The following is a 27,938-nucleotide window of genomic DNA, read 5'->3' as shown; positions in this document are numbered from 1 at the left end:
CACTGATTCTCCAGCCATTTGAGTCAGAGCAAGTCAAGAGTCCTACCAAATGAACAAAACAGTCTGTGGAGAGTTTTTATCCTATTACTTTTATATAATAAAGGGATTGAGGGAATACATTTGGTCATTTAATTAAACACCTGGAGATAAGAATTTCAGTGGTGAAATAAAACCAACAACAGGTTACCTGCAACGAACAAGAGGACCCTGGGATTTGTAGTGCTTTATTATTTCCCCACTTCCTACTTGAACACAGTAAAAAACACCCAGCGGAAGGAAGAAAAGTACACTTAGAACATTATATGCAGCAAAATGGTCAGCTGAACTCTAAGTCCTGTTTTATATTTTAGAGGTGTCACAAGCATTTGTGTATGGGTTTATCGAAATCTTTCAGAAATTGACACATGAGAAAGAATGGGTTCAATTAATTTTGATGTGCGCCCTGTGGGGAGTCTGTGCATCAGGCATCAGCACCAAGTCTGCTAGTTCAGCACTGCACCTGCCAACATCTGCATATTCAGTCTCATGAATAGAGATCACACGCTTGTCCCGAGAAAGACTCAGTCTGCTGGGCGTGCTGTCCAGACCCAGTTATTACAGTGGACTAAGGTCAGCTGGATCTTACCAAAAAATACTATATTTTTATCTTGTCTATTCTTACACTTAATACTGTTTTATGCTTATGGAGATGAATCATATATGGAGTGATGTCAAATGGACCTTTATAAAAAAATATATAATTATGTTTTCCATTGATGTATTCCCTTCAAACACATAGTCATCAGCTACATGTTATGTTTCAAGGGAGCACATTGTTATTAATGGTGGTCTTTGATAACATATAACATGTTATGTTGGAATAGTATATTTCAACTCATTATGCTGTTCTGTTTTACTCTGTATTATACAGACTGTACTTATCACGTTTCAGGTAAGACCCAAATGCAGACAATGTTGAAGTAACAGTTTATTAATCGAACAGGTGCAGGCAAAAAGCAGGTCAAGGGCAGGCAGAGGTCAGTAATCCAGATAGATGGGGCAAAGGTACAGGACGGCAGGCAGGCTCAGGCTCAGGGCAGGCAGAAGGGTCAACACCGAGAAAACTAGGAAACAGGAACAATCGAAAGACGGAGCAGAGGGGAAAACGCTGGTAGGCTTGACAAAATAAAATTAACTGGTAACAGACTAACGACAAACAGAGAACCAAGGTATAAATACACAGGGGATAATGGGGAAGATGGGTGACACCTGGAGGGGGGTGGAGACAATCACAAATACAGGTGAAACAGATCAGGGTTTGACAGTATCCCCCCCTCTAGGGCCACACCTGGCATCCTACCTGGTTGACCGGGGTGCCGGCGTTGGATATCCACATTGGGGCCTGGGTCCAGGATGTCCCTGGCGAGGACCCAGCACCTCTCCTCCGGGCCATAACCCTCCTAGTTAAACCAGGGACTGGAACCCCCTGCCCCGAGGTCGAACCTTCAGGAGATGCCTCAGTGTACGCTGGTTGGCCGTCGATGAGACGGGGGAGAGGGGTAGTTGAACTGTGTGAACACCAGGGCCCATCTAGCTTGCCTGGAATTAAGGCACTTGGCGGTACAGAGATACTTCAGGTTCTTGTGGTCAGTCCACACGATGAATGGATGTTCCACCCCCTCCAGCCAGTGCCTCCATTCCTCCAACGCCGTCTTCACTGCGAGAAGCTCACAATTCCCTACATCGTAGTTCTTCTCTCTGGCATTGAGGCAATTGTGCAGGGATGTAGCTTGAGGTCCAGGGAAGAACGCTGGGACAGGACAGCCCCCACCCCGACATCCGAAACATCAACCTCCACCACGAACTGACGGGATAGGTGTTGAAGGAATTTAATTCCTCTGTTTTAATTCCCAATTAAAATTAAACACTCTGTCAATTCATAAGGATTTGTAAGACCCTTATTTTATAGGAATGGACAGAGTCCCGGTCTTAAAGTCAAGTATCAGCCTTTATTCAAGAGAGTACTGAGTTCATACACATTTTACCACAGGTTATAAACTGAAAATGACGTCAGCGTTTTCTAAATGTTCCGTCTCTTCTTGACACTGGTAGAAAGGCTCTATAGCTCTCAAACCTTCCCTCCTCGCCTAGAGCCAAGGTCAGTCAGTGTAGATAAGCATTCTAGACAGTCTGGAGATAGTTCATTCATTTGTACCAAGGAACAGACCGTCATTGTTCTAAACTCTTGACTACATTATATTCAATACTGGAAGCAAGAGAGAAAATTCATACATGTACAGTAACATAATATTATTCAGATTAGTCAGTCCTGATTGAAATGTATACATAATTAGTCATCATTGTTAAAAATTCCCTTAACAATAGGTCAGGATGAACCAAGATGGGAGCTGTGGTGAAGCGATGTTTGAGATCCCGGAACGCCCGGTCAGCAGCTGGAGACCATGTGAACAAAACTTGGGCGAGGTGAGTGCAGACAGTGGGGAAGCCAGGGTGCTGTAACCCCGGATAAAGCAGCGATAGAAGTTGGTGATCTCCAGAAAACATTGCAGCTGCACCCTGGAAGTAGGTGGGGCTAATCCACCACCGCTCTCACCTTCCCGGGATCCATTTGTACACTCCCTGCAGCGATGATGTAACCCATAAAAGGGATGGTGGAGTGATGGAACTCACACTTCTCTGCTTTTACAAACAGCTGGTTCTCCAGGAGGCATTGGAGAACCTGTCAGACGTGGAGCACATGTTCTTGGGTGGAGTGTGAGAAGACTAGGATGTCATCGAGGTAGACAAAGACTCCGCAGGAATGGTGGAGAGGTCCGGGGCAACTTCCGAGCTTGTGCTGACTTCAGGCAATGGACGTGGCAGAACAGGCTCCAGCCCATGATGACACCAGTAGACCAGTTAATGAGGGGATTGTGTCGCTGGAGCCAGGAGAATCCCAATACCATGGGAATCTGAGGAGACTTAATGAGCAGGAACTGGATAGCCTCACTGTGGTTCCCTGACACACGTAGGTTGATGGGAGTGGTGTTGTCGGTGACCACCACATAGAGTGCCAGTCCAGCGCTCTAATGCCCATGGGAATGGAGAGGGGCTGAGTGGGGGATGCCCAGCTAGGAAGCCAGAGTAGAGTCCAAAAAGCTCTAATCGCCCCCAGAGTTGATGAGGACCCGGAGAGATTTCGAGGGGATAAGGGGAAGATGGGCAACACCTGGAGGGGGGTGGAGACAATCACAAAGACAGGTGAAACAGCTCAGGGTGTGACAGTACTGGATTTCCAGAAAAGCCTTGCAAACTCCCCCGGGACCATAAACTTTCTCATTTGGGTAGTGACTCATTCCATTTTCCACCCTGACCAGCAATTGTGTGAGGATTATCAGGAGCAGTAATAAGAATAAGTAGCAGTGTTTTAAACATCTCTGACTGGTGAGCATGGTCTTTTCCTGAATCCTTCCAATTACTCACCTTGATCTCTGTGCTCCACTCTCATGGCCTGCAGATATTTTCCCTGGCTTACAGGCCAGTTCATTACTGAGGCTGCAACTGGTAGAGTGATGTTAATACTGTACATGGAAGCAAAGGCTCCACTGTGGTAGTTCTGATGTGCTGTTGCACCATGAGCCAAAGAAACTCCAGTAACAAGCCTCATGGAACATTGCTATTAATGACAGGAAAACGCAAGATTATACAGTGCCTTTGGCATCCAGTTGTCTATCTACTGTATGTCGTGGTAGAGACAGTATGGCTATGATGCCTGACACTTATAGAACATTTTCCCTGTATACTTTTGATATTGATACCTGCACTTTAATTGTATTTTGTCTCATGACACCAATACTCTTGAAAGAAAATATCTGCACAGAAAATCATTAGATTTCTAACCTTCAAGGAATGCATAGCTAGATGTGCACATATCTTTATCGATCATTATTGACAAGGAGGGGGGGGTTTGGTAAATTAAAACCAGAGTGTGGTGTAAATACACCCCTTATGGATAGAAAAGCAATTGAATGTTTTTCTACACTGAAACAACAATGTCCGTTTTTTTCCTCAGTCGTGTCTGTCTGACCTGAGACTGCGTGCTTTTTAAACAGAGTGATCCATGGATTCCCCCAGGGTCTGTCATACTATCAAATATTTATATTGAAGCTCAAAAGCAGCCTAAGGCAGCAGCATACACCAGCAACATGTGCTTACATGAAGAACCACTGGGCTGGACAACACTTGTTTTTTGACCAACATAGGTGTCTCTTTTTTTTTTACTTCCTCAATAGAGGGCTCATATGTTCCTCTTCACTTCTCTTCCCTCTAGTTCCTTATACTCTACCTATCTCTCTTGACTGTATTCACACTTTTGACGAGACCTCTGCAGGTTTTTATTAAATGTTAGACCCCCACTGCCAAACATTGCCTGAAATCAGTAGGTTTGCCGCAACAGAAAGAAATCTTACCTATTAAATATTAAACATGTCCTTCCCGGGGGACCAGAAGAGAATTCTGGTGATCTGCTGTCTGACCCAATTACCATCCTCAGTTTTACCTCACTTAGTCCCACCGTTACGCTCTTTGAGAGTTCGCCTTCAAATGGCTGTATTACCAGGGAAGGAAGAAGTATGGGAAGAGAGAGGGGATAAAGAGATAGAGGTCTCTAAGGGAGCAGTTTCATCTTGTGGGTTCATGACTCACTTTTTCTTTAGTACTTTGGCTTACAGGCACTAATTGCTTCACATTAAAAGGATTCATATGTAGCCTAAATGATCATGAAATTAAGTTCTATCTGGGTCACTCACACTACAGCCTGTACCCCTCTGACATGATTCAGCTAAAACATCCTTCAAGGCCACAATTATCTTTCCAAACATATTTTTCATACATGGACATTCTGGAGTGTGCGCCTTGAAGGTTGGTTGTTCAGAGCGAGGCACTCAAATCCCATTACTTTGGAGTGTATAAAACCATGCTGTTTTCAAGGACTGAGGTACTCTTTCTGAAATAGCCTGACAAAGCAACATAACCAGGTCTCTTAATGTCAGGAGAGTTAAAGAAAATGATAGAAGATCCAGCAATAGAGGATCCAAGGTCAGTCAAAAGCCTTGTATAATACCGAGAACTTGGATGCAGCTTGTTTAAGTAACCAAACAAGTTCTTAAAAAACACTCCGAAGTCCCATGCTTGGGCAGTGTTGAACTCTCCTGATGCTCATTTCTCCCCACTGTGAGCCAGGGATACAGAGAGTGCTGATGGTATACTGTATGTCTCTGTCTCTGTGTCTCCTTCCAGTCGTCGGCCCCTGTCCCAGCTCTGCTGCCTCCACCAGGAGGTGTCACTCCATCTATAAGGGCTTCGCTCAGTGTCTGATGGCTCTGGGGGACAGCCTGACTGAGAGTGCCCAGAAGATCGAGGATACACAGGAGATACACACCATCTGCAAGTAAGCACACACATCTGTACACATACACATCTGTACACACACAGACACACACAATCCTCTCATCTTTATGTTGTTTATAAACACACACACACACACACACACAAACAGACTCCCACTTTGAAATGTGTAAATTGATGGAACACGGTGACCCTTCATTACCATTGAAAGATGGACTCCACCATATCTTTACCTCTATTTAATTCCCTCCAGATCTTTGTCCATCTCTATCTCTCTCTAACATGCTGACAGCTCTTCCCATTTGCTGTAGGCATAGTGGAGTACCTAATGAAAGATTAAGGGTCTTTCTTTACCCATCTCCGCTTTCCATTCTATTTATACATGATTCTGTAATCCATCTTAATATTATACCTTCCCTTCTGGAAATGTCTATGAATTTGTTGAGCAGTAATGTCATGGTAGATGCTAGTCTATGCATCACTGCATCAAGCTCAACCCATTCCCAGACATATTGTTGCATCTGTGACTGGTGTGAATTGGCTAGCTAGTTTGTGGTGCGTGCTAGTAGTATTTCAATCGGTGACGTCGGTGATATTCAAATTTTTACAACATATCAATCAGTCAATCAATATTATTTATAAAGCCCTTTTTACATCAGCCGATGTCACAAAGTGCTATACAGATACACAAACGGCAAGCAATGCAGATGTAGAAGCATGGTGGCTAGGAAAAACTCCCTAGAAAGGCAGGAACCTAGGAAGAAACCTAGAGAGGACCCAGGCTATGAGGGGTGGCCAGGAGATTATAACAGTACATGGCCAAGATGTTCAAACGTTCATAGATGACCAGCAGGGTCAAATAATAATAATCACAGTGGTTGTAGAGGGTACAACAGGTGTAAATGTCAGTTGGCTTTTCATAGCTGAGGTTTCAGAATTCGAGACAGCAGGTGCGGTAGAGAGGGAGAGTCAAAATCAACAGGTCCGGTACAAGGTAGCACGTCCGGGTTCCATAGCCGCAGGCAGAACAGTTGAAACTGGAGCAGCAGCACGACCAGGTGGACTTGGGACAGCAAGGAGTCATCAGGCCAGGAATTCCTGAGGCATGGTCCTAGGGCTCAGGTCCTCCAGGAGGGGAGGGAGAGGAAGAGAGAGAGAATTAAAGGGCACATACTTAAATGCACACAGGACACAGGAGAATTACACCAGATACAATAGACTGACCCTAGTCCCCCGACACATAAACTAGTGCTCGCATAGAAACTGGAGGCTGAGACAGGAGGGGTCAAGAGACACGGTGGCCCTGTCTGACGATACCCCCGAACAGGACCAATTAGGTAGGATATAACCCCACCCACTTGACCAAAGCACAACCCCCACACCACTAGAGGGAGATCCGCAAAACACCAACTTACTACCCTGAGACAAGGCTGATTATAGCCCATGAAGATCTCCCCCACGGCACGAACCCGAGGGGGCGTCAACCCAGACAGGAAGATCACGTCGGTGACTCAACCCACTCAAGTGACGCACCCCTCCTAGGGATGGCATGTAAGAGCACTAGTAAGCCAGTGGCTCAGCCCTCATAATAGGGTCAGAGGCAGAGAATCCCAGTGGAGAGAGGCGAACCGGCCAGGCAGATACAGCAAGGGCCGCTTGTCGCTCCAGTGCCTTTCCGTTCATCTTCGTACCCCTGGGCCAGACTACACTCAATCATAGAACTTACTGAAGAGATGAGTCTTCAATAAAGACTTAAAGATCGAGACAGAGTCTGCGTCTCTCGCATGGATAGGCAGACCATTCCATAAAAATTGAGCTCTATAGGAGAAAGCCCTGCCTCCAGCTGTTTGCTTCAACATTTTAAGGACAATAAGGAGGCTTGCGTCTTGTGACCATAGCATACATGTACAGTCGTGGCCAAAAGTTTTGAATGACACAAATATTAATTTCCACAAAGTTTGCTGCTTCAGTGTCTTTAGATATTTTTGTCAAATGTTACTATGGAATACTGAAGTATAATTACAAGCATTTCATAAGTGTCAAAGGCTTTTATTGACAATTACATGAAGTTGATGCAGAGTCAATATTTGCAGTGTTGACCCTTGTTTTTCAAGACCTCTGCAATCCTCCCTGACATGCTGTCAATTAACTTCTGGGCCACATCCTGACTAATGGCAGCCCATTCTTGCATAATCAATGCTTGGAGTTTGTCAGAATTTGTGGGTTTTTGTTTGCCTCTTGAGGATTGACCACAAGTTCTCAATGGGATTAAGGTCTGGGGAGTTTCCTGGCCATGGACCCAAAATATCAGTTTTGTTCTCCGAGCCATTCAGTTATAACTTTTGCCTTATGACAATGTGCTCCATCCATCATGCTGGAAAAGGCATTGTTTGTCACCAAACTGTTCCTGGATGGTTGGGAGAAGTTGCTCTCGGAGGATGTGTTGGTACCATTCTTTATTCATGGCTGTGTTCTTAGGCAAAATTATGAGCGAGCCCATTCCCTTGGCTGAGAAGCAACCCCACACATGAATGGTCTCAGGATGCTTTACTGTTGGCATGACACAGGACTGATGGTAGCGCTCACCTTGTCTTCTCCGGACAAGCTTTTTTCTGGATGCCCCAAACAATCGGATAGGGGATTCAACTGAGAAAATTACTTTACCCCAGTCCTCAGCAGTCCAATCCCTGTACCTTTTTCAGAATATCAGTCTGTCCCTGATGTTTTTCCTGGAGAGAAGTGGCTTCTTTGCTGCCCTTCTTGACACCAGGCCATCCTCCAAAAGTCTTTGCCTCACTGTGCATGCAGATGCACTCACACCTGCCTGCTGCCATTCCTGAGCAAGCTCTGTACTGGTGATGCCCAGATCCCGCAGCTGAATCAACTTTAGGATACTGTCCTGGCGCTTGCTGGACTTTCTTGGGTGCCCTGAAGCCTTCTTCACAACAATTGAACCGCTCTCCTTGAAGTTCTTGATGATCCGATAAATGGTTGATTTAGGTGCAATCTTACTGTCAGCAATATCCTTGTCTCTGAAGCCCTTTTTGTGCAGAGCAATGATGACGGCACGTGTTTCCTTGCAGGTAACAATGGTTGACAGAGGAAGAACAATGATTCCAAGCACCACCCTCCTTTTGAAGCTTCCAGTCTGTTATTCGAACTCAATCAGCATGACAGGGTGATCTCCAGCCTTGTCCTCGACAACACTCACACCTGTGTTAACGAGAGAATCACTGACATGATGTCAGCTGGTCCTTTTGTGGCAGGGCTGATATGCAGTGGAAATGTTTTTGGGGATTCAGTTTATTTGCATGGAAAAGAGGGACTTTGCAATAAGTTGCAATTCATCTGATCACTTCTTTCTGGAGAATATGTAAATTGCCATCATACAAACTGAGGCAGCAGACTTTGTGAAAATTAATATTTGTGTCATTCTCAAAACTTTTGGCCCACCTGTTAGGTGTGTACGGCAGGACCAAATCAGAGAGATAGGTAGGAGCAAGCCCATGTAATGCTTTGTAGTTTAGCAGTGAAACCTTGAAATCAGCCCTAGCCTTAACAGGAAGCCAATGTAGAGAGGTTAGCACTGGAGTAATATGATCAAATATTTGGGTTCTAGTCAAGATTCCAGCAGTCGTAATTAGCACTAACTGAAGTTTATTTGTGCTTTATCCGGGTAGCCCAAAAGTAGAGCATTGCAGTAGTCTAATCTAGAAGTGACAAAAGCATGGATTTGCTTTTTTGCATAATTTTCGGACCACATACAGTACGTCTGTTATATAGACTTATTAAAGAAAAGTCAAGGAGGGGGGCATGACATAAAAATTGATATTTGCATTTTAAATTCATATTGAGTCAAAATGACTCAATCTCTTCTGTACTCTTTTGTAGGTACCAATTAAGGTAATCCTGCCACTCAGTCAGCACACCGTTGCATACAGGTAACTGCCCAAATAATAGAAACACTTGAGAGATACAAAGTATATTGAAAGTGGGTGCTTCCACACAGGTGGCAATGGCCCTATCCACAGGGCATAAGTGGTCACTGAATGGTTTGATGAGCATGAAAACGATGTAAACCATATGCAATGGCCGTCTCAGTCACCAGACCCAATTGAACACTTAAGAAGATTCTTGAGTGGCGCCTTAGAGAGTCTTTTCCACCACCAGCAACAAAACACCACATTTTGGAAATTCTCATGGAAGAATGGTGTTCCATCGCTCCAATAGAGTTACAGATACTCTTAAGGCTATGCCAAGGTGCTTTGAAGCTGTTCTGGATCATGGTGCCCCAACGCCCTATTAAGACATTTTATGTTGGTGTTTCCTTTATTTTTGGCAGTTACCTGTACATGTGTGTCCAGTGCACATTGACACAAACACAAACACACCCACATACACAAACTCGCATATGCAAATGCTAACACATATTCACACACTTCCCAGGAATCTATCAGGGACCAGTAGAAAGGCAGTATTTTCTCTCCTGGATAAAATTCTCAGATTTGCATCTAGGCCAAGGCTGCACCACTGTCAGTATTCTCTATGGAATGATAGGAGAGCTTACTGTGAGTATAGAATAGAAATGAAGGGGAAATCTGCCATTATTAGAACGGGTAATGTCATTGTTTCCCTCAAACTTGGTTTGTGTGTATCTTTATGTGTGTTTGTTTATGCATTAGCATGCGGTGTATGTTTTAGATCAAGTGTTCAATCTAACACCTCAGCAATCCTTTATTATTTTAATCAGAAAAGAGACTGCGGTCAGATTTAGCTAACAAGCTACCCTTCACCTGCTGTTACTCTGCTGTTTTCTACTGCACATGTGACTCTGGGACTTTGCAAGGCTGCATTTTGCTTCCACTTTGTTTCACCCATTCCCCTCAAGGTCTCCTGTGTGTATGGTAAACAGATGCACCTAAGCCCCCAGCAGATGTGCTGTTTTGGGGTTGAGTTTATACTAAGGGCCCATATCCAAATACAGTACACGTTTAGCCTTTCTGCACTTGTACCCAGGGAATGTGAATCTATGATGTGTAGTGTTACGGGCATATGTCGTGTTGGACCAATCTTCTTCTACCTGATCTCCTTCTTATAGATTTACACACAGCCCTTCCCATAGCAACCACATAACTACAACCATGGTTTCATGGGGGATCCTTTACTGTATCACACAGATGAATAATAGTGTCTTGAACTACATTGTTATACCTGGTTGTTAGAAAGATATGGACGTATAAAAGTTATTCTAGAACTCAAGAGCTATGTGACCATCTCTCTTCCATCCCCTACAGGTCCTGGGATGAGTTTCATGACTGTGCGAATGTGGCGATGGCGGGCTGTCCTGATGAGGCTGCTGCAGTCTGGGAGTCTCTGCGACAGGAGTCCAAGAAGATGCAGTTTTCTGGTAACCTGTATGACATGTGCTCCAGTCGTAACCAACCAGCTGGCACTGCTGATGCCCTGAGCCCACCCAACCAGGAAGAGATTAACCAGGAGTCTCTAAAAGCACACACCCACCATCTAGGTCCCGCCTCTTTCTGGTTGCTCTCCTTATGTCTGTCCCTTCTGCTGCTGTTGGCCAAGATATAGGCACGATCAGGGTGAAGGGGAGGGAGGAACTCATTGAGGACATGAAAAAAATATATTAAAAAAGGATAATAAACTCACAAATATTTTTTGTGTACTAAAACTGAGTTGCATATATTTCTAGCTGCATGTTCAGATTGGTGGCTCCTCATCTGTAGTGTATTCATTTCATACACACATTATCTCTCTAACTCTCTCTGAAATACTCTCCTCCTTTTCATCAATTTAAGAGTTGGATAGTATGGTTCCAGGGGGATGCTGTCTGGGAGAGCTGAGGGTAGAATGTAAATGAGCAAATAAACCTCAAACATCTAGAACCCAAGACAGATTATTCAAGCCTCACCAGGCAAGGCTTAACAGCAACATCTCACACAGAAACCTGCATCCTGAAGTTTCCTTCAGGTTGTTATTCAATCAGAGAGCACTGTGGGATGTTTTGTAGCATTAAAGGCTCAGACAATTTTTGTTATTTCGTTTGGGACTCACTGAGGATTACAGAGAGAATTACTCAGAGTAAAACCTCTAGAACAATAGAGCTTACCTGCAGACAAGCATAATGAAATATACCCAGCTCATGGCAGTTTGAATGTTAAGGACTGAAGGCTTGGATCGCTGTGTATTCACCCAGTGCGGGTCTATTTAACACAGCGTTCATTAACAGATAAACCACTTAACTTACATGAAATCACTTCTTGTCTTGGTCAAGTCTAGGCTGACCTAGAATTGTATTTAGTAATTTGTGTTGAAGAAATATGGATGAAGGTGTACATAATGGAATTTATTCATATGAATATTTATGTACATATCAAGTGGCACATCAATATATAGTATCAAGCCTTTTGATGCTGCAGGAGCCTGTGTGTAAACGGAGACCCTGGTGAAATAATAACGGTATAGAAAAAAGGTTTTACTCAAAAGGACTTTCATTTTATTAAAGTCAACACCATGAGGATAACCCCTGCTTGACTCCCTGACATTAAATCTTAGATGCGTTTAAAACCTAGTTTTAATTGAATGTAGGTCTGAGATAAACTACCATGTTGGAAATGGAAAATACCGTTTAAATGTATGTTTTCTATTGGCTTTGCTCTCAACAGCTTTATCGGTCAATTTGTATTTGCAGTGGATTTGCATTTTTAATTGGAAATTAATCTTGTTTGCTATTGCAGCAAGTTTGTGTGGAATGGTTAGGGAGGCAGCAGTAAACTACAGTGAAAACTTGAAGGAAATCAATTTTTATCTTCATTGTAAAGTAAAGGACATACAATATATGAAGTAGATTTAGTTGATCATTAAATAAATGTAAATATTTAAAGAATATTGTGTTGCTATAACAACAGTTAGCGCTACAACATTTTAGGTTACTGGATAACAAATTTTAGACTGTTTGCAAACTGTGAGGACTTTATTACTTATCTGAATTTCAATAAATTGTGTGTGTGTGTGTCTGTGTGTGGGTCTGTGTGTGTGTGTATGTGTACGTGTACGTGTGTGTGCGTGCGTGTGTGCGTGCTTGTGTGCATTGTGCCAGTGTAATAACACTTGGTGAATGAAAGCAGTAGCAATGCCTTTTATGTCAAAATACAGTATGGAGACTCTCCCTTATCTTGCTTTACAATAAGCTTTTTCATTCTTGTATACATCAGCTCATTAGCATCATTATTCTTCACATATATATAATGTTACTGTACCTATATTGTATACTTCTGTACTAGCAGTTATGCTGGGGCGGCAGGTAGCCTAGTGGTTAGAGTGTAGGGGTGGCAGGTAGCCTAGTGGTTAGAGTGTAGGGGTGGCAGGTAGCCTAGTGGTTAGAGCGTTGGGCCAGTAACCGAAAGGCTGCTAGATTGAATCCCCGAGCTGACAAGATATAAATCTGTCATTCTGCCCCTGAACATGCAGTTAACCCACTGTTCCTAGGCCGCCATTGTAAATAAGAATTTGTTCTTAACTGACTTACCTAGTTAAATAAAGGTTCAATCATAAAATTATAATAATGGAACAGTTGTGTTGTGTTGCTTGAGCTGTTGTATGATGTGCAGTCTTTCTGTTTATGATATGTTGAAAAGGAAGAAACCATTGTCTGTCACATCATTGTATATTCACCATACGTCTCTCAAAGATGGAAGAAGATGAGACAAAGGGTGCAAATTCAACACATTCCTCCCTTTGAAGTTGTGATACTGTCATACTAAAGCAGCGTTTCTCAAACTCGATCCTGGGGACCCCAATCATATGTACAGAATTTCCATAAACTTCACAAAGCTATGATGGAAAGTATTCAGACCACTTCCCTAATTCTAAAATAGATTTTTTTTAAATGACCACCAACGACCACTATATACCCCATAAAGCATTTTTAGAATTTTTTGCATATTTATAAAAAATATATAAAACGGAATACCTTATTTAAGTATTCAGACCCTTTGCTATGAGACTCTACATTTAGCTCAGGTGCATCTGGTTTCCATTTATCATCTTTGAGATGTTTCTACAACTTGATTGGAGTCTACCTGTGGTAAATTCAATTGATTGGACATGATTTGGATAGGCACACACTTTGACAGAATATTCTGTGTAGATTGTTGACAAAATATGACAATGAAATCAATTTTAAGGTCCCACGGTTGACAGTGCATGTCAGAGCAAAAACCAAGCCATGAGGTCGAAGGAATTGTCCGTAGAGCTCCGAGACAGGATTATGTCAGGGCACAGATCTGGGGAAGGGTACCAAAAATTGTCTGTAGCATTGAAGGTCCCCAAGAACACAGTGGTCTCCATCATTATTAGATGGAAGAAGTTTGGAACCACCAAGACCCTTCCTAGAGCTGGCTGCCTGGCCAAACTGAGCAATTGGGGGAGAAGGGCCTTGGTCAGGGAGGTGACCAAGAAGCCGATGGTCACACTGACAGAGCGCCTCTGTGGAGATGGGAGAACCTTCCACAAAGACAACCATTTCTGCAGCACTCCACCAGTCAGGCCTTTATGATAGAGTGGCCAGACGGACTCCACTCCTCAGTAAAAGGCCCATGACAGCCCACTTGGAGTTTGCCAAAAGGCACCTAAAGGACTCTCAGACCATGAGGAAAACTTTCTGATGAAACCATGATTGAACTCTTTGGCCTGAATGCCAAGGGTGCTGTCTGGAGGAAACTTGGCACCATCCCCACAGTGAAGAAAGGTGGTGGCAGCATTATGCTGTGGGGATGTTTTTCAGTGGCAGGGACTGGGAGACAAGTCAGGATAGAGGGAAAAATTAACGGAGCAAAGTAGAGAGAGATCCTTGATGAAAACCTGCTCCAGAGTGCTCAGGACCTCAGACTGGGGCAAAGGTTCATTTTCCAACAGGACACCGACCCTAAGCACACAGCCAAGACAACGCAGGAGTGGCTTCGTGACAAGTCTCTGAATGTCCTTGAATGGCCCAGCCAGAGCCCAGACTTGAACTCGATCTAATATCTCTGGAGAGACCTGAAAATAGCTGTGCAGCGACGCTCCCCATCCAACCTGACAGAGCTTGAGAGGATCTGCAGAGAAGAATGGGAGAAACTTCCCAAATACAGGTGTGCCAAGCTTGTAGTGTCATACCCAAGAAGACTCGAGGCTGCAACTGCTGCAAAAAGTGCTTCAACAAAGTACTGACTAAAACGTCTGAATAGTAATGCCAATGTGATATTTTTGTTTTTTGAAAAACCTATTTTTGCTTTGTCATTATTGGGTATTGTGTATAGATTGATTAGGGGAAAAACAATTTCATCTGTTTTAGAATAAGGCTGTGATTTAGCAAAATATGGAAAAAAGTAAAAGGGTCTGAATACTTTCAGAATGCACTGTACGTGTACAGGGTTCTCCGGTCTTATTTGACTGAGGCCTACATTCAATCAGATCAAGCGTTAACCAGCGGCAGCCGACACCCTCATAACTGATGTGTTGGTGGTGTCAGAGGTGTAACTGGTTGGAGCTGTCAAATCAGTGACCAGCTGCTATTGATCATTGTCACGAAGCCACACCCATCCCAAGTTCAGATCAAGAAAGTGTAGGCTATATAGAAATAATGACTCTTAAACTGAAAATCATTCAACAAAATCATGAGAATTTAAATCAGCCGAATAGAGGTCGAGATTACATCTCATATTCCAGTGTTTGCATTTGTAAACAATGCTGTGTGGGATTTCTCTTAAATCAACTCCCTGCAGCCAATTACATTATAGGTATAGCCAGAGAGGAAGAGTTGAAGCGGGAGAGGATTTACTCTGTCCATGAAAATAAGCACATGAAGTGAGGATTTTTTTTGTATGGAGGTCAGTGAGAGTGTCGAATTTGGTCAACAAAAAATGTAATTGTTAATTTGCTAAAACAGAAGTTTCGTAATGGTTAGGTTGTTACGAATGCACTGATATGTGGATACACGTGGGAAAAAACAACTTTACATCAGTTGTCATAGAGAAAGATAGAGGACTCATCATGGATATAACCCATTTTAGCATGGACATTGCCATTAAGGGCTTCTAATCATTTTAAAATAGTCAACTAGGTGGGATTCCTATGAGTTGGGAGCAATCAGCCATTGAAGAAGAAGAAAATTGCTACTTTAAAATGGAGATAGCCTCAATGGCACTGTCCATACTTTCACAGATGCTATAATGGCACAGATTCAAAGATGAGTCCTCTATCTAGATCTATGGCCTGTTGTTCACACGTGTATCTGCCCTCTCATTGGCTAGAATGGTCCCACTTAATCTCGCCTCTTCCTGCTTGCCTTCTATCTTTGAGGACATGTATTTCCATTGTTAGAGCGGTCACTCGAGTATATTGTCAATATAATAGACAGTCTTTGGTATAGCCTTTTATTTATTTATTTATTTCACCTTTATTTAACCAGGTAGGCAAGTTGAGAACAAGTTCTCATTTATAATTGCGACCTGGCCAAGATAAAGCAAAGCAGTTCGACAGATACAACGACACAGAGTTACACATGGAGTGAAACAAACATACAGTCAATAATACAGTATAAACAAGTCTATATACAATGTGAGCAAATTAGGTGAGAAGGGAGGTAAAGGCAAAAAAGGCCATGGTGGCAAAGTAAATACAATATAGCAAGTAAAACACTGCCTAATGTCAGCAGCCTCTTATGGATTTGACAGCTCTAATGTAGCCTAGTTCCACATCCAACACTGCCAAAACAACTGCTATACGGATGTCGGCTAAAGCGGATCTGATTGAATAGAACCATGAGTTTCAACAGTGGCTCAATTTGTTCTTTTCACTTTCAATATTTGTCTGTCTGTAGCATGCACGCTGACTTGGTCACCAGTTGTACGGTGTTTCCGCCAAAACATTAGTGCGGCTGATTTCCGGGTTAAGCGAGCAGTGTGTCAAGAAGCAGTGGGGTTTGGCAGGGTCGTGTTTCAGAGGACGCATGGCTCTCGACCTTCGCCTCTCCCGAGTCCGTATGGGAGTTGCAGCAATGGGACAAGACGGTAACTACCAATTGAATGTCGAATTGGGGAGAAAAAGGGGTAAAATGTTTAAATAAATAAATAATGATAATACAAACAAAATGTACCTGTCTGTATGCAGAATGTTTTGCTACAGTTATAGAAAATCAATAAACTGGTGCTGACTGATGCTAAATCTGCCTTTGCTTTCAGTGAGTTGCATCTTCTACTCAGTTTAGCCTACATCAACAGCATAATACTAATCATTGTTTAATTAAATATATTTTTTGAAGTGTATTCCTCAGGGGTATTTACATGACATGTCCTACTCTGATTTAGCCTCCTGCCTCCTATATTCCTGGTCAGCCAATCGACTGCTCTTCCCTCTGCCAGCCTCTAGCCGACTTGACGCTTAACCCGTCACCTTCTAGTGAATCTTTCTTTCATTACCTGTGATGTGCTCGATGCCTTGCTTAATATTTATGTAAAAAATATCCACTAAGCCTGATAAGCTTAACCCATTTTTGGTGCAGCTCTATATTTGTAACCTGACCATTATATCTGGTACTATCCCCAAAGTTTGGAAGGCGGCCCATGTACTTCCCCTTCACAAAAGGTGGTGACCCTTGTGACCTAAATAATTATCACTCTATTTCTAAACTTTCTTGGCTATCTAAAATATTAGAATCAATGACTAATTCTCAGCTAAGATCTTTCTTGTCTTAGAAATGTACTCTAAATGTACACAACCGTTCAAAAGTTTGTGGTCACTTAGAAATGTCCTTGTCTGTTAAACAAAAGCATATTTTTCGTACATTAAAATAACATCAAATTGATCAGAAATACAGTGTAGACATTGTTAATGTTGTAAATGACTATTGTAGCTGGAAACGGCAGATTTTTTCATGGAATATAGGCGTACAGAGGCCCATTATCAGCAACCATCACTCCTGTGTTCCAATGGCACGTTGTGTTAGCTCATCTAAGTTTATAATTTTAAAAGGCTAATTGATCATTAGAAACCCTTTTTCAATTATGTTGGCACAGCTGAAAACTGCTGTCTTGATTAAAGAAACAATAAAACGAGCTTCAATGCCAAACAACATTCCTTCCGTGGCCTCCAACTGCTCTTAAATGCTAGTAAAACCAATTGCATGCTTTTCAACCATTCGCTGCCCGCACCCGCTCGCCCGACTAGCATCACCACCCTGGACGGTTCCAACCTGGAATATGTGGACAACTATAAATACCTAGATGTCTGGCTAGACTGTAAACTCTCCTTTCAGACTCATATTAAACATCTCCAATCCAAAATCAAGTCTAGAATCGGCTTTCTATTTTGCAACAAAGCCTCCTTCACTCACGCCGCCAAACTTAGCCTAGTAAAACTGACCATCCTACCGATCCTCGACTTTGGAGATGTCATCTACAAAATAGCTTCCAACCCTCTACTCAGCAAACTGGATGCAGTCTATCACAGTGCCATCCGTTTTGTTACCAAATCACCTTATACACCCACCACTGCGACCTATATGCTCTAGTCGGCTGGCCCTCGCTACATAGTCGTCGCCAGACCCACTGGCTCCAGGTCATCTATAAGTCTATGCTAGGTAAATCTCCGCCTTATCTCAGTTCACTAACAACACCCACCCTTAGCACACGTTCCAGCAGGTATATATCACTGATCATCCCCAAAGCCAACACCTAATTTGGCCGCCTTTCCTTCCAGTGCTCTGCTGCTAGTGACTGGAACGAATTGCAAAATACGCTGAAGTTGGAGACTTTTATTTCCCTCACCAACTTTAAACATCAACTATCTGAGCAGCTAACCGATCGCTGCAGCTGTACATAGTCCATCTGTAAATAGCCCACCCAATCTACCTACCTCATCCCCATACTGTTTTTATTTGATTTACTTTTCTGCTCTTTTGCACAGCAGTATCTCTGTTTGCACATCATCAGCTGCTCATTTATCACTCCAGTGTTAATCTGCTAAATTGTAATTATTTGCTCCTATGGCCTATTTATTGCCTACCTCCTCATGTATTTTGCACACACTGTATATAGACTTTCTTTTCTCTACTGTATCATTGACTTGTTTGTGTTATTGGCTTGTTTATTGTTTACTCCATGTGTAACTCTGTGTTGTTGTCTGTGTCACACTGCTTTGCTTTATCTTGGCCAGGTCGCAGTTGCAAATGAGAACTTTTTCTCAACTAGCCTACCTGGTTAAATAAAGGTGAAATAAAATTAAAATAAAACGGTCCTTCTTTAGACTAGTTGAGTTTCTGGAGCATCAGCATTTGTGGGTTCGATTACAGGCTCAAAATGGCCAGAAACAAATACCTTTCTTCCGAATCTCGTCAGTCTATTCTTGTTCTGAGAAATTAAGGCTATTCCATGCGAGAAATTGCCAAGAAACTGAAGATCTGGTACAACGCTGTGTACTACTCCTGTCACAGAACAGTGAAAACTGTCTCTAACCAGAATAGAAAGAGGAGTGTGAGGCCCCAGTGCACAACTGAGCAAGAGGACAAGTACATTAGAGTGTCTAGTTTGAGAAACAGATGCCTCACAAGTCCTCAACTGGCAGCTTCATTAAATAGTACCTGCAAAACACCAACGTCAACAGTGAAGAGGCGACTCCAGGATGCTGGTCTTCTAGGCAGAGTTGCAAAGAAAAAGCCATATCTCAGACTGGCCAATAAAAATAAAAGATTAAGATGGGCAAAAGAGCACAGACATTGGACAGAGGAACTCTGTCGAGAAGGCCAGTATCCCGGACGACTATGTAGATATTCCCTTAAAAATAATCAGTTTCCAGCTACATTAGTCATTTACAACATTAACATTGTCTACACTGTATTTCTGATCAATTTGATGTTAATTTTATGGACAAAAAATAGCTTTTCTTTCAAAAACAAGGGCATTTCTAAGTGGCCCCAAACTTTTGAACGGTAGTGTACATCAGTTGGGTTTTCGACCAGGCCATCTCTACTGCATCCCTATTTATAAATGATGTGGTTAACTGTATGGATAAAGGCAACATTGTGCTGCCCTCTTAATCGACCTGTCAAAGGCCTTTGATACTGTTGATCACCACTCGCTAATTTGGAGGCTTTCCTCAATGGGCCTAGACCAGGTTGCATGTAACTGTTTTCAAAATGACTTGACGGGTGGAATTCAATGTGTATCTACTGATGGCGTTAAATCAGGGTTTTTGGGCACATACACGAAAGGTGTCCCGTAGGGGTCCATTCTGGGTTCTGTACTTATTATGATTTTTTTTTCAAACATTATGTTGATATTTTAAACATACAATCTACCTGCAGTGAAGCCTCTCAACATTTACTTTCACAATATTGACTGTAAGAAATTGTTACCTGCACTTGTATTCTGATGATACTTTTGTGTGTGCTATTGTCCCCATGGTTGACCAGGCTCTATCTGAACTAAGGTCAGCCTTGAAATCAAATCAAATAACATTTTATTGGTCACATACACATGGTTAGCAGATGTTATTGCGAGTGTAGCGAAATTCTTATGTTTCTAGATCTGACAGTGCAGCAGTATCTAACAGGTAATATCTAACAAATTCCACATCAAAACCTAATATCTAACAAATTCCACAACAAAACCTAATACACACAATCTAGTAAAGGAATGGGATGAGAAAATATAAGTATAAAATATATGGATGAGCAGTGAGGGGTGAGGGGCTAAGATGCAATAGATAGTAAAGAATATATAGTGAAGGATACAGTATACAGTATATACAGTACATATGAGATGAGTAATGCGACATATGTAAACATTCTTAAAGTTGCATTATTAAAGTGACTAGTGTTCCATTTATTAAAGTGGCCAATGATATCAAGTCTGTAGGTAGGCAGCAGCCTCTCTGTGCAAGTGATGGCTGTTTAACAATCTGATGGCCTTGAGATAGAAGCTGTTTTTCAATCTCTCTGTCCCAGCTCTGATGCACCTCTACTGACCTCGCCTTCTAGATAGAAGCGGGGTGAACAGGTATTGGCTCGGTTGGTTATTGTCCTTGATGATCTTTTTTGCCTTCCTCTGTGACATTGGGTGTTGTAGGTGTCCTGGAGGGCAGGTAGTTTTCCCCCGGTGATGTGTTGTGCAGACCGCACCCTCCTCTGGAGAGCCCTGCGGTTGTGGGTGGTGCAGTTGCCGTACCAGGCGGTGATACAGCCCGACAGGATGCTTTCAATTGTGCACCTGTAAAGGTTTGTGAGGGATTTGGGTGACAAGCCACATTTTTTTCAGCCTCCTGAGGTTGAAGAGGCATTGTTGCACCTTCTTCACCACACTGTCTGTGTGCGTGGACCATTTCAGTTTGTCGGTGATATGTACACCAAGGAACTTAAAACTTTCCATCTTCTCCACTGCTGTCCCGTTGATGTGGATAGGGGGTGTCACCTTTGCTGCTTCCTTAAGTCCACGATCATCTCTTGTTTTGCCGACATTGAGTGAGAGGTTATTTTCCTGACACCACACTCCGAGGGCCCTCACCTCCTCCCTAGGCTGTCTCATCGTTGTTGGTAATCAATCCTACCACTGTTGTGTTGTCTGAAAACTTGATGATTGAGTTTGAGGTGTGCATGGCCACGCCGTCGTGGGTGAACAGGGAGTACAGGAGAGGGCTGAGAACGCACCCTTGTGGGGCCCCAGTGTTGAGAATGCTTAATTGGACTGAAATTAGTATTGAATGCAGGTAAAACTTTCTCTAGAGCGCGTAAAAAGAACTCTGATGATTTAAGCAAATGTACTTTGGATGGTGCCCATATTGATTTTGTCCCAGCTTACAAATATATATCTGTGTAGATGAAAAGCTGTCTTATAAAAATCATATTGATGAGTTAGTTAAGAAGCTGAGAATCAAAATGTTCTTCTTCAAGAAGAACATTTTGCTAAATGCCTCTTGCTAAATAGTAGAAAGCTAATTATTCAGTCGACGTTCCTATCGGTCCTAGACTATGGCGACATCATCTATATGAACACATCTGCCACTTCATTAAAGCCATTATCATAGCGCACTGCACTTCATTACAGGCATCAGTTTTAGTACTCATCACTGCATTCTCTACCAGAAAGTTGGTTGTCTCTCTTTGATGTCACGTAGGTTGATACATTGCTATGTTTTAATTTATAAAGCCATTTTTCAAAAACTCCCACTGTACCGAACATCATTACTAAACTTTAAACATATGAGTTACCACACCCCGTCTCTGGGATGGCTAACTGGACATTCCTTTGGTCTCCACTGAGTTAGGTAAATCAGCTTTTAGTTTCTTACACCTTATTTATGGAACAAAATGTTCTTAATGTGTTGTTTTGGTGCCTCTAGGGCAATTCAGAAAGCTGATTGAGGACCTTATTACTGATTAATGTTTTTTTTTATGACCGTGTTTTCTTTCTGCTTGCATTTTGTATGTATATTTTGATGTGTGTATGTCATTTCTGTAATACAGGGCTCTTCTGTAAAATAAGTCTCAGTATGACTCTCTGTTAAAATTAAAATAAAATTTAAATGAAGGACTCCAAGATGTATTCTAGTTTTGATGAAATACCAAATGGAAATGAGTTCGGGTGCTCTGTGTCCAGTAACTGAGATTTGGACAGATACGGTACCTTCCTGTACTACTGCAGAACTTCAGATTGGCATTTGGGAGGTGATGATAAGCATAATTGACTCCCAGTTATTTGCAAGACTTTATATATTCATATTTCATGGCTCCCAGCTGCCTTAGTAAACACAAAAAACAACTCCAGTTAACTCAATGGAGACTATGTCCCAGCACGCACTGTGTTCCCATACCATAGTAGACTGTATAATAACACACAGATAAATAGATTCATTCATGATATGCACCAAATGCTGACATGTACAGAATGTAACAACACAGCATTCTAATGTATGTACATTTCATATTAGAAAAGGAGATGTTATGTTCGACGCAACAACAACAAAAAATGGTACATCGACACCCCCCTCAAGGTTGAAAAGTACTGTATATCTGGCTTAAAATGTTGAACTTCTATCACTCTGATCTGTTTAGTGCAGTTATGGTAGTGTTAAGGACTTTAGGAGATCACCGCTGTAGATTCCATGGCCAGTGCTCCCCTGGCAAAAGCACTGCATGCAGTTATCTAACACAGTCTTATTGTTCGTGGACAACCAATGGCGGTTGACTATAACTCGGGCTCTGGCTATCCTCCTCTCTGTGGCTTTGTTGTTCTGATCTATCAGATAACCCCACCCGTCGACAAGAGATTCAATGAAGGTTAGGTTTTATGAAGCCCCTGCCCTGCCCTGCCTGAAGATGATAGTGATTCAGTTTTCAGCTAGGGGTGTTGGAAAACCTTGGCTCCAACACCAGTGAAGTACACTACAGTGAATAACATCAAGTGTGCAATTTGGGCTTTGGGAGAAAGCTGACCTACTGAATACTGAGAGTTTTATTATCAAATGCTCTTCAATCCTACAACAGCTAGCATCCAGTAGCAGGACCAACTCTCTCCACAAAATGGCAAATTAAACCAAACCCTAAAACAAATTATTGCATTTATCTACCCTTCTGCAAAACAAGTATTATTGTAGGGTACAGTTATGCCACTTATTACATTTGAATCCATGGCAACTGATTAGACCCACCATGTCAATATGAATGTGTGAAGCATAACTGGAGAAGTAGGAGCCCTGCCTAAATTAGCTACCTGTGGTGCCACCAATATTCATTTAATGTGTTGTATAGCTCTCATGTGGGTGTTGTGTCTGCCTAAAATATACACCTTCATTGAAATTGAAATAACAGTTGTTAAAGATGTCTTCAGACAGAGTAACATGGACCCACCCAAACAGGAGAGATGTATGTTCTATTGTTTTCTCAGAGAGGGAATCCTTCATGATGGATTACTACTGCTTGAACATCCCTGTCATTGTTCACTTATTCAATTCAGGAAGGCAATAGGTTATTTATCAATCAGGTAATCCTGATATTGCCCCTACCAGCTCCAAACAAAACAAGCACACATGTGCTTATTAAAACTGTGCCCAAGGGGCAGACAGGAGTTTACTTTCAGCATTTAGCAGTATACAGGGCTGAGAGCAACACAGAGAAAATGTAGATTTGTTTTTCCTTTCCTCTTCCCTTTGGATTCAGGGTCTCGTTATTGTCTGAACAGAGAGGGGATAGGAAAGGAGAGATGATGCAGATGGATATTGAGAAGAGGAATGGAGTATACAAAGAAGAGAGGCGTTAGGGAGCAGCAAACCTAACATAGCAGGTGTAGAAAGATGCCTGAGCAGAGTTCCCACTTCTGTTTTTCAGGGGAAATGGAAGTTAAGTTTAAAATATTGTATCCCTGAACTAAAACTTTGCGTTTTCTGGCGACTCCTCATAGGCTAGTGATCAGAAAGGGAGAGAACACATGGTAAGTGTAAAGTAATAGAAGAGTAGGAGAGAGTCTGCTCAGTGTGTGGACTGACCTTGAAAAAACTGGGTAAAAAAGTAACGCTTGAAGCGGCATAGCCTTGGATGAGTGAGATGAAATGATTCACAATGACACTGTGCCAATGTACAGTACTGCACGATGCTACATAACATTAAAAAACGCTGATCACTCTTTGTTCTCTCTCACAAATTAGCATACACTAAAACACAGGGTTAGATGTACTGGTTATGCTGTGTTGTCACACGTTCCAGTCACCCGTGGTGAATTGATCCAAAGAAACAAGTCAAATAAAGAATGATAGAGTTTGTTTCGCCAGTACTTGTGTTGAATGTAAATGTGATAGAAAGGGTATTGGTTGAGTGATTGTTTGACCTTTAACTAATTGTTTCAAATCAATCAAACTCTCACAATCTCCAATAACAACACCAGAGATGTCCAGTCTACAAGAGGCAATCTACTTGATTCTCTTTGTCATTTGTAGCGGCAAAGGGCAATGAGTAACATAAATCCTTGTTGTGTCAGCCATTGAAACATAATGTACAGTGGGGGGGTATTTAGTCAGCCACCAATTGTGCAAGTTTGTCACATGCCCCAAATAAAACGGGCGTGAAATGCTTGCTTTGCCCTTTCTGGCGATGCAGACTTAAGAAATAATAATAAAAATTAAAATAGTAACACGAGGAATAACATACGCATGAATGAAGCTATACTGTAGACACAGGGAGTACCAGCAACAGAACAATGTGCAGCAGGAGTACAAGGCTTTTTAAGTAGAACCAGTGCCTTCAGAAAGTACCCATACCTCTTGACTTATTCCACATTCCTTGTTACAGCCTGAATTCAAAATGGATTAACTTGACTTTTTTGGATGAAGCAGACCCATGAACACATAATACCTCATAATGACAAAGTGAAAAAAATGTTTTTAAATGGCTGTTGATCATTGCTAGACAGACATTTTTAAGTCTTGCCATAGATTTTCAAGCCGATTTAAGTCAAAACTGTAACTACGCTGCTCAGGAACATTCAAGTCGTCTTGGTAAGCAACTAGAGTGTATTTTTGGCATTGTGTTTTAGGTTATTGTCCTGCTGAAAGGTGAATTTGTCTCCTGTGTCAGTTGAAAAGCAGACTAAACCAGGTTTTCCTCTAGGATTTTGCCTGTGCTTAGTTCTATTCTTTTTCTTTTTATCCTAAAAAACTCCCGAGTCCTTGCCTATGACAAGCATACCCATAACATGATGCAGCCACCACCATGCTTGAAAATGTGAAGAGTGGTACTCAGTGATGTGTTGGATTTGCCCCAAACATAACACTTTGTATTAAGGACATAAAGTTCATTTCTTTGTCACATTTTTTTGCAGTTTTATTTTAATGCAAACAGGATGCATGATTTGGAATATTTTAGTATTATTCTGTACAGGCTTCCTTCTTTTCACTCTGGAGTAGCTACAATTTTCCTCTGTGTTTTTCTTTCACAGCCATTAAACTCTGAAACTGTTTTAAAGTCATTATTGGTCTCATGGTGAAATCCCTGAGAGGTTTCCTTATCCCGACAACTGAGTTAGGAAGGACGCCTGTATCTTTGTAGGTACTGGGTGTATTGATACACCATCCAAAGTGTAATTAATAACTTCACCATGATCAAACGGATAGGAGCCCTTCTTTGCGAGACATTGGAAAACCTCCCTGGTCTTTTAGATTGAATCTGTTTTTGAAATTCACTGAGGGACCTTACAGGTAATTGTATGTGTGAGGTACAGAGATGAGGTAGTCATTCAAAAATCATGTTAAACACTATTATTGCACATGGAGTCCATGCAACTTAGTATGTGACTTGTTAAGCAAGTTTTTACTCCTGAACTTATTTAGCTTGCTGTAACAAAGGGCTTTAATACTTATTGATTCAAGACATTCCCGCTTTAAATTTTTTATGAATTTGTAAATAATTCTAAAAACATAATTCCACTTTGAAATTATGGGGTATCGTGTGTCGGCCAATGATACAAAATCTCAATTTAATATTTTTAATTCATGGTAAAAGTGGAAAAAGTTAAGGGTTGTGAATACTTTCTGAAGCACTGTATGTATACTGAACAAAAATATAAACGCAACACGCAACAATTTCAAAGGTTTTACAGTTACAGTTCATATAAGGAAATCAGTCAATTGAAATGAATTATATGGCCCTAATCTATGGATTTCACATGACTGGGAATACAGATATGCACCTGTTGGTCACAGATACCTTTAAAAAAAGGTAGGGGCGTGGATCAGAAAGACAGTCAATATCTGGTGTGACCACCATTTGCCTTATGCAGTGCGACACATCTCCTTTGTGTTGATCAGGCTGTTGATTGTAGCATGTGGAATGTTGTCCCCGTCCTCTTCAATGGCTGTGCCAAAGTTGCTGGATATTGGCAGGAACTGGAACACGCTGTCATACAAGTTGATCCAGAGCATTCCAAACATGCTCAATGGGTGACATCTTGTGAATATGCAGGCCATGGAAGAACTGGGACATTTTCAGCTACCAGGAATTGTGTACAGATCCTTGCGGCATGGGGCCATGCATTATCATGCTGAAACATGAGGTGACGGTGGTGGATTAATGGCACGACAATTGTCTTCAGGATCTCATTAAGGATTCTCTGTGCATTCAAATTGCCATCGATAAAATGCAATTATATTCGTTGTCTGTAGTTTATATCTGCCCATACCATGACCCCACCGCCACCATGGGGCAATCTAATCACAATGTTGACATCAGCATACTTGTCGCCCACACAATGCCATGCACATTGTCTGCCATCTGTCTAGTACAGTTGAAGCCGGGATTCATCCGTGAAGAGCACACTTCTCCAGGGTGCCAGAGGCCATGGAAGGTGAGCATTTCCCACTGAAGTCAGTTACGATGCCAAACTGCAGTCAGGTCAAGACCCTGGTGAGGATGACGAGCACGCAGATGATCTTCCCTTCTGACAGTTTGTGCAGAAATTCTTCCGTTGTGCAAACCCACAGTTTGATCAGCTGTCCGGGTTGCTGATCTCAGACGATCCCGCAGGTAAAGAAGCCGGATATAGAGGTCCTGTTACACGTAGTCTGCGGTTGTGAGGCCTGTTGAACGTACTGTCAAATTCTCTAAAACAACATTGGAGGTGGCTTATGGTAGAGAAAAGGACATTAAATTATCTTGCAACAGCTCTGGTGGACATTCCTGCAGTCAGAATGCCAATTGCACACTCCCTCAAAACATCTGTGGCATTGTGTTGATGACAAAACTGTACATTTTAGAGTGGTCTATGTGCCCAGCATAAGGTGCACCTGTGTAATTATCATGCTGTTAAATCAGCTTCTTGATATGCCACATCTTTCAGGTGGATCGATTATCTAGGCAAAGGAGAATTGCTCACTAACAGGGATGTAAACAAATTTGTTCACCAAATGAGAGCAATGCGCTTTTTGTGCGTATGAAACATTTCTAGGATCTTTTATTTCAGATCATGAAACATGGGACCAACACTTTACATGTTGTGTTTATACACGAAGGCAGGGTAAAGTGACTTGGGATGGGAGTCAAATAAAGAACAGAGTAGCAGCAGCATATGATGAGCGTAAAAGTGTGGATGTATTTGTATGTGTGTTTGTGTGAAAATACTTATTTTACATCCAGAAAAAGTTTTTCAGCTTTCATCAGAACCTACAGTGAACCTAACTTCAACGTCTGGAAAAGACATCTTGTAGATGTCTTTTAAATGTAATTTTGCTTACTGGTATGTGTCTATGTAACATATCCCATAAGGTCCTGAGGAGGGATTTATAGCAATGCTTTTATGAATACGATAAAACACAAATCCCAAGAGCCCATGAGGGGTTACACTGCCTGCCATGTAGGATGGTCACGATCTCTCTCTGTGTGTATGTGTGTGTGTGTGTGTGTGTGTGTGTGTGTGTGTGTGTGTGTGTGTGTGTGTGTGTGTGTGTGTGTGTGTGTGTGTGTGTGTGTGTGTGTGTGTGTGTGTGTGTGTGTGTGTGTGTGTGAGAGAAACATT

At 42.1% G+C, this 27,938-nt stretch overlaps 1 protein-coding gene across 1 annotated transcript in view; it reads left to right on the top strand.

Moving 5' to 3' along the window:
* nrn1la (neuritin 1-like a) overlaps positions 1 to 22,114 on the top strand; it is a 56,942-nt gene extending 34,828 nt beyond the window's left edge. The window contains exons 2-3 of the mRNA XM_035798620.2: positions 5,278 to 5,428; positions 10,680 to 22,114. Of these exons, the coding sequence (XP_035654513.1) occupies positions 5,278 to 5,428; positions 10,680 to 10,977 (449 nt within the window). The 3' untranslated portion in view covers positions 10,978 to 22,114. The remainder of the gene's footprint in view (positions 1 to 5,277; positions 5,429 to 10,679) is intronic.
* The last annotated feature ends 5,824 nt before the right edge of the window (positions 22,115 to 27,938 follow it).

The sequence above is a fragment of the Oncorhynchus keta genome, chromosome 22 (assembly GCF_023373465.1).
Source record: "Oncorhynchus keta strain PuntledgeMale-10-30-2019 chromosome 22, Oket_V2, whole genome shotgun sequence".
Taxonomy (NCBI): domain Eukaryota; kingdom Metazoa; phylum Chordata; class Actinopteri; order Salmoniformes; family Salmonidae; genus Oncorhynchus; species Oncorhynchus keta.
Note: the sequence above shows the minus strand (reverse complement) of the source record. Positions and strands in the feature narration are given on the sequence as shown.